General features: G+C 39.0%; 1 protein-coding gene across 2 annotated transcripts in view; it reads right to left on the reverse strand.

The window, feature by feature from the left end:
• Positions 1–229: 229 nt before the first annotated feature.
• CHM (CHM Rab escort protein) overlaps positions 230–13,762 on the reverse strand; it is a 51,189-nt gene continuing 37,656 nt past the window's right edge. For both annotated transcript variants that reach the window (XM_058813989.1, XM_058813988.1), the window contains 6 exons: positions 10,530–10,634; positions 9,864–9,927; positions 8,421–8,517; positions 6,114–6,206; positions 3,543–3,709; positions 230–742 (listed from right to left, as the gene is read on the reverse strand). In XM_058813989.1, coding sequence (XP_058669972.1) covers positions 545–742; positions 3,543–3,709; positions 6,114–6,206; positions 8,421–8,517; positions 9,864–9,927; positions 10,530–10,634 — 724 coding nt within the window. In that variant the 3' untranslated portion in view covers positions 230–544. The remainder of the gene's footprint in view (positions 743–3,542; positions 3,710–6,113; positions 6,207–8,420; positions 8,518–9,863; positions 9,928–10,529; positions 10,635–13,762) is intronic.

Here is a 13,762-nt window from a genome sequence, read left to right on the forward strand (position 1 = left end):
CAGAACTGTCAATATTATTGCCTTTAAATTCCATTCATAAGGCCACTGTGAAGGACAGATGGTGAGCCTCACCTTCAGCTGTTTAATTAGCAGAGATCCAAGGATTTTTAGTAGAAATCATTTTCTAACTGGCAAACAAACTTGCACTTTTTTCTTTTTGCTTAGTTTTGACTTCCTCTTTAAAAGATGGAGGATTCTTTCCAAAATGTAAAACAAAACCAAATTATCTCGATAAATTATGAATCCTATTTTAGCACTTTGAATTCAGATGCTTCATTCTGGATTTTTTTGTTTAGCTACAAACCCCACTGGATCTGGTGGACCTGTGACTGTTTAGAAGCGTCTCAGCTACCAATGAAACAACTTTAAAAAGATGATTCAAGCTAAGGAAAGTAAGGCAATGGCAAATAACACATCTCTGGGGGTTTTAAACCTCTTTTTCTTACCCTTCCTCCCTTATGTCCTAATTTGGGTCTAGCTACTCTTCTCCTAAGAGAACACTGTTCATTCACTCATTCATTCACTCATTCATTCACTCATTCATTCATTCTTCCTTTGTAACAGCAGCACCACCTTCACTACTGCTCTCCTCAGCTGAGGTTTCAGGCTTTGTCTCTGGTGAATTATTCAATCCAGACTCTTCTGGCTCAATCTCATCTTCATCATAAATAATATCTTCTGGATTTGGTGGTGGGGGGCAAAACTCCTCTGCTGGAAACATTTCTCGGAAAATAGTCTCAGCCTATTCAGGAAAAAGAAGAATAACATAAACTTTACCTTGAAATGTTACAGCCTGAGGCAATATTTTACAGATATTTAAGATTAACCTGCGTTCTTTCAAATCAATAGTGATTTAGTGCTTTGACAGTATTGTAAACACATGGGAAATCCATTCCTTCTTGCAGACCTCCAAAGAGAAAAAGCAATTTATCTTTTTACATTGTTCTATTAGGAAGTCACAGCATAGGGCTTTGTAAAAAATGCTGGTCATTCTGTGCTGCACTGAGAACAAGAAAGAGGATTTTTCTGGAAGCAAACTGATCTCTTGCACTATAAAACCATCCCTAGCTGCAGTCCAAGGCAAAGCATGGGAAAGGTCTTGGCTCTTTCCAGAGAGAGGGATCCATTTCAAAGGAAACGCAGGGAATTGTACACATGTACAATCCATATCGTGGCTAGATGGGTTTCCCTATTAAATTAAAAAAACTGCAAAAAATTTCTATTTCCCCTTTTCTGAACAGCTTAAACACTGCCCAGCTCAGACCTACTCTTATCCAATGAAACATTACCACTGAAAATACATCCCCATTCATCTGTGGTTCATTTAAAACTCCTGTCTATAATTCCAAGGTATTAGACAATAGTTTCTTCAATATTTAGTAGTATCAACTGAGAAATGTGTGTCCAGTTGAACCCACCATTAAGACATGCATGTAAAGCCCTTACATAGCAACTCCAGTAAGTTGGAGCTGTATAAAACTCAATTCTGTTCCTGTTTTTCTGCATCTCAGCTTGTGGATAAACTGTGGGGACTTTCACAGCAACTTTTACAGGGACCACGACCAAAGTACCAACACCTGATTAACTCTGAAATCCTTCCAGATATAGAAAATAAACAGGTTAAAGGACAAATATTGGCCTGACAGTTTTAGTACATCCTCTCCTGACCATGAAGATGCCTCAGAAGTCTGAAATATGTCAGGGAATATATTACTCTAGCTCCTAATAATTCATGTCAGGGTGCAGCAGTGAAAACAGAAAACTGGAAGCCAGATGCTTTACTAGATCTACACATAGGGAGTTTGAAAAGATCATAAATGGCATCTTCATTTCACTTAGCCTGTCCTCAGGGCAAGTAAATGCAACCATCAGCATTAATTCAGTATCACTCCAGGAACTGAACACAGAACTGCAATAAAACAAGAGGGCAGTGATTTGGAAATGAGGTGTGGATGAAGAGTTGTCTGTAAGAGCTGTGGTGGTCCTGCCTTGCCAACAATGGATCAGCAGTGCAATCACACAGCATGACAAACAAATTCAGTAATGCTGATGGCAATGAAGAAAATAAATCACAGCAAGTATCACTAAAACACTAATCCCAAAATGATTTGAGAAATCAGATATAATTTTCCAAGCTATCTTTAAGACTAATACACACACTGGATGTTTTTTAAGCTGTTCTGATCCATGAGTTTGCAAATATCTCCTGTTTGGAGATTCTCATCAAATTCCTGGGAGGGTGAGAGTGATTTGGGAGTGGAGGACACACCAACTTAGAGCTATTTCCCCCCTCCTCTTGTAGACAAGGTCCTGCATGGTGTGACTCCTGCTTCGTCTTCAGAATCCTCTTCACTTTGCTCTCACACACCACTTCCAATTATAAACATGGTTACACTGAAGTATTTTCCACTTCAACTTTGTTTGTGACCATTTGTTACAAAGTTTAAGTCAGGTTCAAAGAAATGCAGCCTCTCCCTAGTTTGGCTAAAAAGTGATTTAGGCTCTTCATGGTTCCTCCTCAGAGATCTGCTTAGCATCTCCCTCACTGATGGCCAACAGATTGAACATAAAGGCTGAACTACAGCACCAAAAATACTTAAACAGGGCCTGATCTATCCCATCACTGTTCATTGGCAAGAAGAAAACTTCTTAAGGGAAGAAAAACCTGAATGTTAGAAATGTTAAAATCAGAACAAGCCCTGCTTTAAATAACAGTCTGAAAAAATTAAATTTAGAAAGGAACTCATTTACAATTGAAAACTGCTACCATAATAATTGTCTTGCATTATTTTTTGTCTTTACAAGTCTTTATCCCTCTGAGAGGCAAATTATTGCCTTGTAAAGCAAAATGAAGGATACTATTAGCCCTTAATGACACTGTTCTGACCCTGCAGTTCAGGCTATGTCAGCCTTTCCACTTCAAAACCTTATTTTTAAGAGGTTTATGACTTAGTCATAAAAAATCCTGCAACTGGCTGGAAGATGGCATGCACATTGTCTGAACATAGCTATTAAAAACACAGCTTTAAAAATGCCTAGTGACACTTAATCCTCCAAAGCTGTGAAGGGCTCTCCTGTCTGGCAGTGCCCTGACACCACAGGGGCTGCTGGGGCAGATCTGCCCAGGAATTTGTTCCTTCCTTAGCCAGGGGATCTCTGAAAGGAAAATTCTTTAATACACTGATACCAAGGCAAGGAGAAGGAAAACTGAGGCAGGAGGCCTGACCTACCACATTAGGAATTGTGCTGGCTTTTCCCCAGTAAGTTTCTGGTTTGGCATTGTGTCCTGCAAGTACTGAACCTCTTTGGTGATCCTTCCCACATGAACTGCAGACAGGATTTTCTGGCTTTGCTTTGTACTGTACCTCCTCTTTTACCTTCCAGGTGAATGATTGTGACTATTTCCTGATGTCTCCATCTACCTAGTTTTATAATTTTAGCAGAGTTATCATGTATATTTTTGTATAGCAAAATAACCCAGACTGTATTGGACTTATTTCTTTAGAATTAAAGTTTTGCAACCAAAATCTGCTCTGCCCAACCTGTTTGACAGCACAGTCATTTCCCAAAGCAGAGTCTGGCCCAGAGCAGACATAAACATTGGAGGGTAAGCCAGCATAGGAACTCTTCTCAACTCCTGAAGAATCTCTCATGTTGAAGTAGACTGCCCAGAGGACTCTGGGTTTCTCCAGTTCTTCATTTTCAGTCTCTGAAAATAAAAAGGAGTGTTTGCAGCAATCAGTGTTGTTCTGTGATAAGGTAAATATGTAATCTAGAACACTGGAAATCAAATTTTTACCATGGAATTACTGCAATAAAGTATTTTTGTTCTTCAAAAAGTCAATAATTTAACTTTCTGAGATTCTCCTCCATCATTCTTTCCCTTTCCAAGCACAGCTATGCAGACTCTACTCTCTCTGCACACCCTCCACCACACCAGCAGCAGTTAGCACTGCCAGCACCCCACCTAGTTTAAATTTAAGCCTGGTTTAACTTTAACACCTCTCACATGATCTCCTTCACTGGGACAGACTGCCAGAGCACTGCCAGACAGCAAGTCCTGCCTGGGCACTGCCAGCTCACAGGCACTGCACTCCCTGTGCACAGATATTCTGATGGGTTCATATTTTATCTTTCTACAGAGAATCTGTAATTGTGGCAGTGCTGCTGAATGAAAATAAATGTTTAATTTGTATTTATCTACACTTACTGAGGCTGGTACTGTGTTGCAATACTCATCAAGAATACAAAATGATCACAAACTCAACTTCCTTGCTCATGCTCTGTCCCTCCCTGCTGTACTTTCCACTGTCATCCCTCTGCACAGAGAGGCAGAAAAACCTCTGGAAATATGAAGGTCACTTTTGAACAGTGCACTGGAGGAACACAACACAGAATCTGGGCTTAATAGATACTATTTGGAATATTTGCTGTCCACTTCCTTGTATTTTACCTCCTCTAAAGTAAATGAAGCTTGTAAAAGACCTTGTGAGATTTACTTCTTTCCAAGGAAAAAACTTCTTGATAACTCTGGCACTCAAAACAGTATTTTAAAGCAGCTGAATTACAAAAAAGAGATAAATCTATGCTATTCCTTCAGTATCTTTTTATAACTGTCAAATAGTTAAAAAAAATAGGTGCTACCCATACTGAACAATTTGAAATATAAATTAAATTCATCAGCCTGTGAAAGTCTGAGCCTTAATACAGGGCAAGATGCTCTTTAATATATTTAAAAGTTCACATTGCTCATAAAAGTTACTTCTTCCTCATTTAGGCAGGAAAATGAATGGAGTCCTCTTCTCCAGGTGACTTTGCCTCTTTGACCTGCCATGGCCCAGTGCTCACTTTATCTGGTGATTCATTTTCAATAACTCCAACAGTATTTGTTCTGACATTTTAATTAAAATACGACCACTACCTCATCCTGATGATAAAAAGGCCTATGTGTCAGGGAAAAGTGGCTTCTCAGTGCCTCAGTGCACCTGAGGACCCCAATGATCACAGAGTTCCTACAGAAGAATTTCAGTCAGCCTCTAAACAATCTATCATTTCCAACCTGGATCACTTCAAACATGAAGATTAATGCCACCCCTCCCCAAATGATTAGAGACACTAAGCTGATCTTCTCTTCACCAGCTCTTTGAAACACATGGCACTGTCGTGAAAATTGAAGAGAGAAGTGAAATATTAAAAGGTGGAAATTAGCAGGCTCTAAGTTAACACATCTACAAATGAGAAATGTTTGCAACTCTCCAGTCTAATAAAGATTCCTATTTACAAATCTAAGTTGTTTTCTAAATATTACAAGCAAACCAATGATGAGCATTAGAAAGTACTCCCACATCTCAGTAACTTGCACTTATACCAACAAACCCCTGTCAGTGGGAGCTGAGCACTATTTTCTCTCAGAAATGTGATTTATTGCCTTGCAGCAGGGGCACACTGGATTTGAACTGTGTTTGCCAGGGTTAGAGCACAGCAGCATCTCCCACGTGCACATCACCTACTCTGTGAATATTCACCACAAATATGGGTCCAGTCAGATCTCAGGATTACATTTCAAAAACTTGTGTGGAATTAGCCCAGGTGTTTCAGGAACAATTTCCTTCTGCTCCAGCAGCAGCTGTTCTCCTCTGGGGTGTGGGATTGTCCATCTCAAGGCCAAAGTTCAAAAAGTAGCCATCAAGGTTTCCTTGAATTTAGGGCCAAGTAGTTCATTATTGGAAATCCATCTTTGTGATTACAATAAAGAACAACTTTATGGTTCCACTGCTTACAGGAGAATCTGGAAAATTTCAATTCAAACAGCAAACAAGGAAACACTTGAAGACAAGAGGCTGAGCAACAGCCTGAAAATAAGGGACAAAAACAACCCAAGAAGCTTCCACAGTTTCAAAATATTAAATTTCACTACTGCACCTTCCAAGGATGTGCTGAACAGCAAATTTGTTCCATGGAAAAAAGAAAGTGTGAAAAATAAAAAGGTCCCAGACACTTATGGTCATGTCCTTGGATACTGAAGTTAAACCACAGCTGAAGTAGTAACAGCTACTTCAGTAAACTGTATTTATGAAAGATTGTATCATAATATCTAATTTATTTATTTTTACCTTTTTCTGTATTTAGATTGAATAACTTCTGTACAACAGGCTCTAAATCTTCCCTTGCAGTTTTAGTTGATGGACAGGTTAGATGGACCAAATCTGGGAAAAGAGAACACAAACTAATTCCAATCACCAACACACAGACAGATAAACAACATTTACAACTTTTAAAAGGCACAGCAGGCTTTTAGAAATCACAATCCTTCATAAAATCCCTTCCTTTAAGCCAGGGAAGTGCTGTACCATGGACATACAGTGCATGTACAGCACAAGAGGAATTCTCTGGGAACAGCTGAGAATTCTCTAAGTCACTCCCATGATGTACACTATGACTGGGCAATCCTTTGTACAACATTTTATTCATCCACTTCTTAGATGGGAGGAACTATTGCTGAACTATTCCTTTATTTGTTCTGTTTCTCTGCTCAGATCCAGAACCAGCTGCTTCACCCCACCTGATTTTCCAGCCATTCATTCATTTAAAAGCCTCACCTTAAAGCTTTTGATAAAATCACCTTGCTGGACTCATTTGCTCGTGGAAACTTCACCAGAGAAGTCTCCATCAAAGAATCCTGAAGGAATTTAACACTGTACAAAGTTTAAACTGATTTTTCTTCAGTACTGTAAATTTCTGATCCATTTAAAAGCAGAGCCCAGTTCTGGTATTATTTTAAATCTAGATGACATTTTTGTCTCTTCTCCCTGAAGCCTGGCTGTATTTGTTGTCATTATTTTCCAGTACATCACTCAGATCTTGACCCTGGTTCTGTCAGGAACAGAGATTTAACCCTTCATACTCCTCTGCTTTCAGGTTGCACACATACAGATTCTATTCAGACATTAATATTCATTTTTTATTCCATCCAGACCAAACCTTCTGTCTGAAGGAATATATACAAAAATAAGGAAAAGGGTGGTGATAATCAAAGTCTCCCCCTAACCTTAACTAGATGCTTCCAATCCCAAACACTATAATATAAAATCTATTCTTTCCTCAAAAAACCCAGCTATAAATCACTAAAGTTCACATCATTTATTTTCTATAAAATCTTTTTTATTATCTTTAGGGTTATGGTTATGAGTCACAGTCATCAGTATATATTTTGATTATATTTGATTTACTCAGGTATAACTGCATTAGTTACAGTGGTTGCCAACATTTGTCTTCAAGTAATTCTCCCAGCAGGAAGAACGATGAGCTCAGTTCCTGATTTCATCATTACAGTCTCCATTTTTAGGGCAAGTGAAGGAGTTTGGTTCCACTCAAGTGGCAATACAGATGATGTGCCTGTCATTTGTGCACTGTGATCAAAGAGTAGATGTATTTGTATACTTATCTTAAATAATTGTTCCAAGGAGAAATCAGTCAGGTTAAAAGCCATTTACAGATAATGATGTAAAAGTTTTTTAAAAAATTATTAAATATGTCCCATAACTGGAACTCAGCTATGCCTAATATAGAACTTTATTATTTCAATATATGAAGACAAATTTCATTAAGGAAGGCAGTACCTTCTCTTCTGAAATGAAAGGAATTGATGGAGAAAAGTAAATAACAGAAACCTTAATATTTCAGCACCATAAAAATCCTCCTGAAACTAATACTTTAGATCCATGGAACATCAATCTTTCATTAGTTTCACTTCCTGCTGTATATATCTTGAGAACCCTTCATAAAAAGAAATCAGCTATTTAAATGATAAATATTAACAACATTCTTTATAGCACTAAGGTATTAATTAATTACATGCCTGTATTTTTTTACTATTATTTAGTAGGAGATAGAACTTTTAATGACTTAAGCCTTTACTCTTCTTTCATATGCAAAGAACTTAGTTCAACCCTATTTAACAGCAAATAAATTGGTTATTATTACAGTTAGTTCTTTCTTGTTAAAAAAAATCAGGTAAGGTAATTTCTAATTCTATTCCAAAAAATACCCCAAACAAACATTTTATTGCTCAATTATTTCAAGTTCACATAAAATACCAACAACAGAATCCTTTCAGAAGGTAAAAGGCTCCCAAATATATTGTAGTTCAGGTATTTCCATTTAATAGTTCAGCTAAGGGAGCCCATTTTCAAAAAAACCAAATGACAGATTACCAGGAAGATCCATGTGCTTTGGATTATTATTATTTTTATCTCCTGAAGGAGGATTTATTCCTGTGTAAGTGAAAATGAGCCCATGAAGCTCCATGATAGCAGGCAGCCATGGCTCCCTGTATTCTGTGCAGGAGAGGAACAACACCCAGAGGTTTTCAGTTGTGCTCCAGAGCTGCCAGAGCCAGAGGGAAAATCTCCTTTACTTACAGGTGTCCTTCATGCACGTCATGGTGGAGGAGCAGAGCTCGATGACACGAACGGCCGCCATGGCCGGCTCCAGGGGAGGCACCGTCAGGATGGACACCTGGGACAGAAACAGAGCCTGAGGGACAGCATGGGGACACCTGGGACAGAAACAGAGCCTGAGATAGAGCACGGGGACACCTGGGACAGAAACAGAGCCTGAGGGACAGCACAGGGACACCTGGGACAGAAACAGGGCCTGAGATAGAGCACGGGGACACCTGGGACAGAAACAGAGCCTGAGGGACAGCACGGGGACACCTGGGACAGAAACAGAGCCTGAGGGACAGCACAGGGACACCTGGGACAGAAACAGAGCCTGAGGGACAGCACGGGGACACCTGGGACAGAAACAGAGCCTGAGGGACAGCACGGGGACACCTGGGACAGAAACAGAGCCTGAGGGACAGCACAGGGACACCTGGGACAGAAACAGAGCCTGAGGGACAGCACGGGGACACCTGGGACAGAAACAGAGCCTGAGGGACAGCACGGGGACACCTGGGACAGAAACAGAGCCTGAGGGACAGCACGGGGACACCTGGGACAGAAACAGGGCCTGAGGGACAGCACAGGGACACCTGGGACAGAAACAGAGCCTGAGGGACAGCATGGGGACACCTGGGACAGAAACAGAGCCTGAGATAGAGCACGGGGACACCTGGGACAGAAACAGAGCCTGAGGGACAGCACGGGGACACCTGGGACAGAAACAGAGCCTGAGATAGAGCACGGGGACACCTGGGACAGAAACAGAGCCTGAGATAGAGCACGGGGACACCTGGGACAGAAACAGAGCCTGAGATAGAGCACGGGGACACCTGGGACAGCACCAGAGCCTGAGGGACAGCACAGGGCCTGGGGGATGTGGCAGCACCAGCATCCTTGCTACAGGTCAAAAGGAACTGCAATTACAGTTTTGTTTTCTAGTTTATTAAGACAGAACAAACAAAACTCTGATTAATATGCTCTAAAATGAAGGACTGCAAAGACTGACAAAGCAGATCTAAAGATGCATTTTAAAGTGAACAATGAGAACTTCAAACAGCAAAAAAATGTTTAAAAAAACCAAAGGAATTTTGAACTAAGCTTAGACAAGATAAATAATTAACAGAATAGTAAGGGTAACAGTTTATTAAAAAGCAAGCAAAATTAAAATTAAAGAGAGAAGCTAGAAATTCTATTAATTATAGTGTGAAGCAAGCAGGAAAAATCCCAGTCATTGAACTAAAGTGAACTAAAATTTGTAATAGTTTTATAGACACTAAAACAAATTAAATAATTAACAGTACAGAGAGCTGAGTAAAGATCTTGATTCAAGCACAAACAAAACTGAATTAATGACTTAATTCCTACCAACAACTAAACATTAACACATGAGACAAGTGACACAGAATTGGTGTGTACCTGCTGCTCTGAGTCCATGTTCAATACAGACTGATCTGTAATGAGGACTGCCCTGGAGATCTGCCTACAATTTAATAAAAGAATTATGAAATAATTAATTTAATTTTGCAAAATGAAAACAAAGATATAAAAACCAGTAATTTAGAATCTTAGTTTTGGTAATACCAGGGCCATGTCACTATCTAACCTTTATTATTATAATTCTTAGTGGGATATTTTGCCTGTTGCTGAAGCAGAGGATCTGCTGATCCTCCCCTGCCCTGCTCTGACACAGGCAGGACATGCCCAGGGCTTCTGCAGCAACAAGCAAATCACAGAAATCAAGGAACTCTAGGACTTGTCTAAAGCTGAGCAAATTTAAAGCAGGGACAGCAACTGGCACCTACACCTCCTAAACACATTTTAGCAAATATGAAATTCCCAACACATTTAGAGCTCTTGGATTTGTTATATGGAAAGGGGGAATCTGATGTCAATGACAACTGAAGAAAACTTGACTATGGAGAGTACACAGTATATCCTCCAGTTAACAGAGAAATACTTTGCACAGAATTAAACTGTACTGCAAAAATAAAGGAGTGGACAAGAGGCTCCTCAATTTAACTTGCAGGGTACTTTACACACCATGATTTAAAGAAATTGTGGTTTTTTTGTTTTGCCACATACCTGTAACACACATTGGTGCATGTGCTCTCTGAGAGGTAACTGTCTTCCACAATAAAATAGTTGGCACTTATTCTTTGTCCAAACTGATCCACAATAGCTTTGCACCTATTTAAAAAAAACAAACCACAGTAAGAAATTTTGATTAAAGGTAACAAAAGCATGCATAAGTTGTTAAAATTGAGTTATACAGCACAATATTTCTATCTTTCATTAAATTCATTGTATTTCTTGAACATGTGAACCCCTAAACCAATTCAACTCATCACCAAAACCTAGACTGACACATTCTAGCTGGTGTATATGAAGTTTACACATGCAGTGCCAATACAGATAATGACATCCCAACTTTAATAAACTGATTACTTTTTACAGAAAATGTAAGCTTACAGCACTGGCATTTAGCTCTACATTTCCCATTCATAATAAGTAAAAATAAATCTGTGAATTATTTTGGAGTGGGATTTCTTTCTCAGAAAGATACCTTCACCAAAACCAAGTTTGTTTTGACAATAATATTTGACAAATTAAATAGCAAATAACTCAGGAGATTTGGGAAAGCTCCCTGACAAATGAGTGCATCAGAGTGTTCCAAGAGTGAGTTGCTCTGTCTGTGACAACTAAATACACCCTTTATCTCTGAGTGACACACAAAGGGATTAACTGAGTTCCTGGTGCTGTAAGAACAACACAAATGTTCTCCATAGAACAAGGACAGAAATAGAAGCCGGACAGAAATGCAAACCACAGAAATGAACCCATTCAGTGAGCTTAAATGAGAATACAAATTTCAGATTCTAAGGGGGAAAATTCTCTGTGAAAGGACAAACTTCAGTTATGTATGACATACGAAGCTGCATCATATACATGATGAAAAGGAGACAAAGAAAAGGAGGCTGCACACAGATACTCAGTAAAGCCACCTCTGCTGCTGATTCTATATCCATGATCTGTGCTCTCTTCTACACTGTCAGAACATTTAGTTCATAAATAAATAAAAGCAAATTAGCTTTACTGGATTTTTTCTTGGGGCATGAAAATCACCTTTTTTAAAACTAAGCTTTCTGAATAACTTTATCAGTGTTTCAACAATTTAACACACAGTGATTTAATTCACTTAAAGCAGTGAATTTTCTCACACACACTTACACAAGTGTAAATGCACAGGGAAACATCCAAAGGAACACAATGCCTGAGCCAGAGATATGTGCAGATTTACCCTTTTATCATAGTGCAACTTTGTCTGTGGAATATCTGCAAGTTATGCCTTAGGAAAGAACAACATTTCTGTAACTTCAAGCTACTTGTCAGCATCTGTGATTATAATGATCTACAAACCCAAATCTAAATAAGTAACAGCAATCAGCTCCACCAGCTCTGGTAAACCAGCTGTTCATATAACCTGAGATGAGAATTGAAAAAAGGTGACACACAGTCCTCATCTGTAATGTAAGAGGTTTATGACTATTAAACATGTTTTTGTAACACTGACTTCTAATGCTGACCTCCCAGGCATCTGGTCCCTACGTATATTCCTGTTTTAAATTCAACAGGTACCTGACAACAGTACAAGCACTGTTTGACATCCAACATGCTTCAGTTTCAAATCCTATCCCATGTCTGTTTCACTTGCAACTTTAACAAGTTTTTCCTAACTGTTAATCCCAGTGATTTCATCCTGGAGCTCTCATTTGAATACTGCAAATAAACAAGGAAGTCGAGCTGCTGCAGCTCATTTCTAATTATAACCTTTCTTATTGTTTATGAAACAATTTCCCCACCACCCCCCAAACATTCTGGAAGGGGAAAGGTTGATTAAATGTCATGTTGCATCACTCAAAGCCAGCAAAAGCAACGACACATTTTATTTTGCTGCTAAGTGTTGTTTCCTCTCCTTTGTTCAGGAATAGCAGCAGGTCATATGTGTGATAAGATTTTAAACTGAGACAGAGAGAGAGAGCTTTTCATTTCAGTCCCACTTCACTTCAAAGGGTGATGCTGAGAAAATTTCTTTCAAGTAGTGCTTCCACATGCAGCAAACGCTCCTGCACTGACATTATCAGGTCTCTGTCATCTGATCTGTGTTGTGACAATGAATCACAGCCACCCCTTCATTGACCTTCTTTCAATGTGTCTGGATAAAAGGATGAAAATTAGAATCCATCTCCTTGCAGTGCCACGAGTTATAAATGTACTTTATAGGGCTCATTATCCAAACTAATGGACTAAGGGCGACATCCTTGAAATGGACTCAGCAGCACTGCCAAAGCCAGGCTGCAGTATTTCAGCAGATATGGAAATTACTGCCTGTTTGCTCTATCTTCTTATCACAGATGTATAAATGGCCATTCATCACATCTCTTCCATTCTGAGACAGAATGATGCAATTGGAAACATATGTGAAGCGTGATCAATATAAAATGTCCAACATTATGATGAAATTTTACATGTACCCAAAAAAGTGACACACAATAAACACAGAGAAAAACAACATTATCATACATTAAATGTGGTTTTTTTCCTTAGCCTCAGAAATACAATGTTCCACAGCCTCAGAAATACAATGTGGTTTTTATTTTCTAACAGAGCCTAACAGCTCTATCAAGAACTCAGGATGTCCTACAAACTTATTAAAACAGCAGATCTTGTACCATACGTAAAAACCAGATATTTTCAAGTGCATTACTAAAATCTTAAAATAGGGTTGTCTAAAATTTCTGTTCTTTCACCCTGTCTTGCCTGAATCTTATTTTCAAAAATTATAAAAAGACCTACAGAAAAAGGTTAAAAATAATTGTAGAGCTGGGTATGAAATCTACTGTTCTCTGTATATACAGGCATGGGTAGGAAAATGTGAAAAAGCAATGTTAGTCACATTGAGAAAAATGCTGGACTAAACTTTAAACTCTAGTTTAAAAGGAACTAAAGTTCTTTTTAAAGCCTGGTGATATTCTGATTTTAATTAAACTCTAACAAAAAAATTTAGAAGAAAATCAAGGCTGTAGCTAGAAGTATGCATTTTCCTTATGTGTACTAAACCAGGAATATTAAAAATAGAGAAAAACTCCCTGCCTTAAGGCATGGATGCAGCCTGCAGAGCTGTGAAAGGAGCCATAAAGTGGTAATGAGCACTGCACAATGCATTTCTGCAGTGCTGAGTGAGCCATCTGTAACCTGGGGAAGCTGCCTCTGCAGCACACAGCCAGCTGCACTGACAACCAGATATGAATTTGCCT

The sequence above is a fragment of the Ammospiza caudacuta genome, chromosome 14 (genome assembly GCF_027887145.1).
Source record: "Ammospiza caudacuta isolate bAmmCau1 chromosome 14, bAmmCau1.pri, whole genome shotgun sequence".
Taxonomy (NCBI): domain Eukaryota; kingdom Metazoa; phylum Chordata; class Aves; order Passeriformes; family Passerellidae; genus Ammospiza; species Ammospiza caudacuta.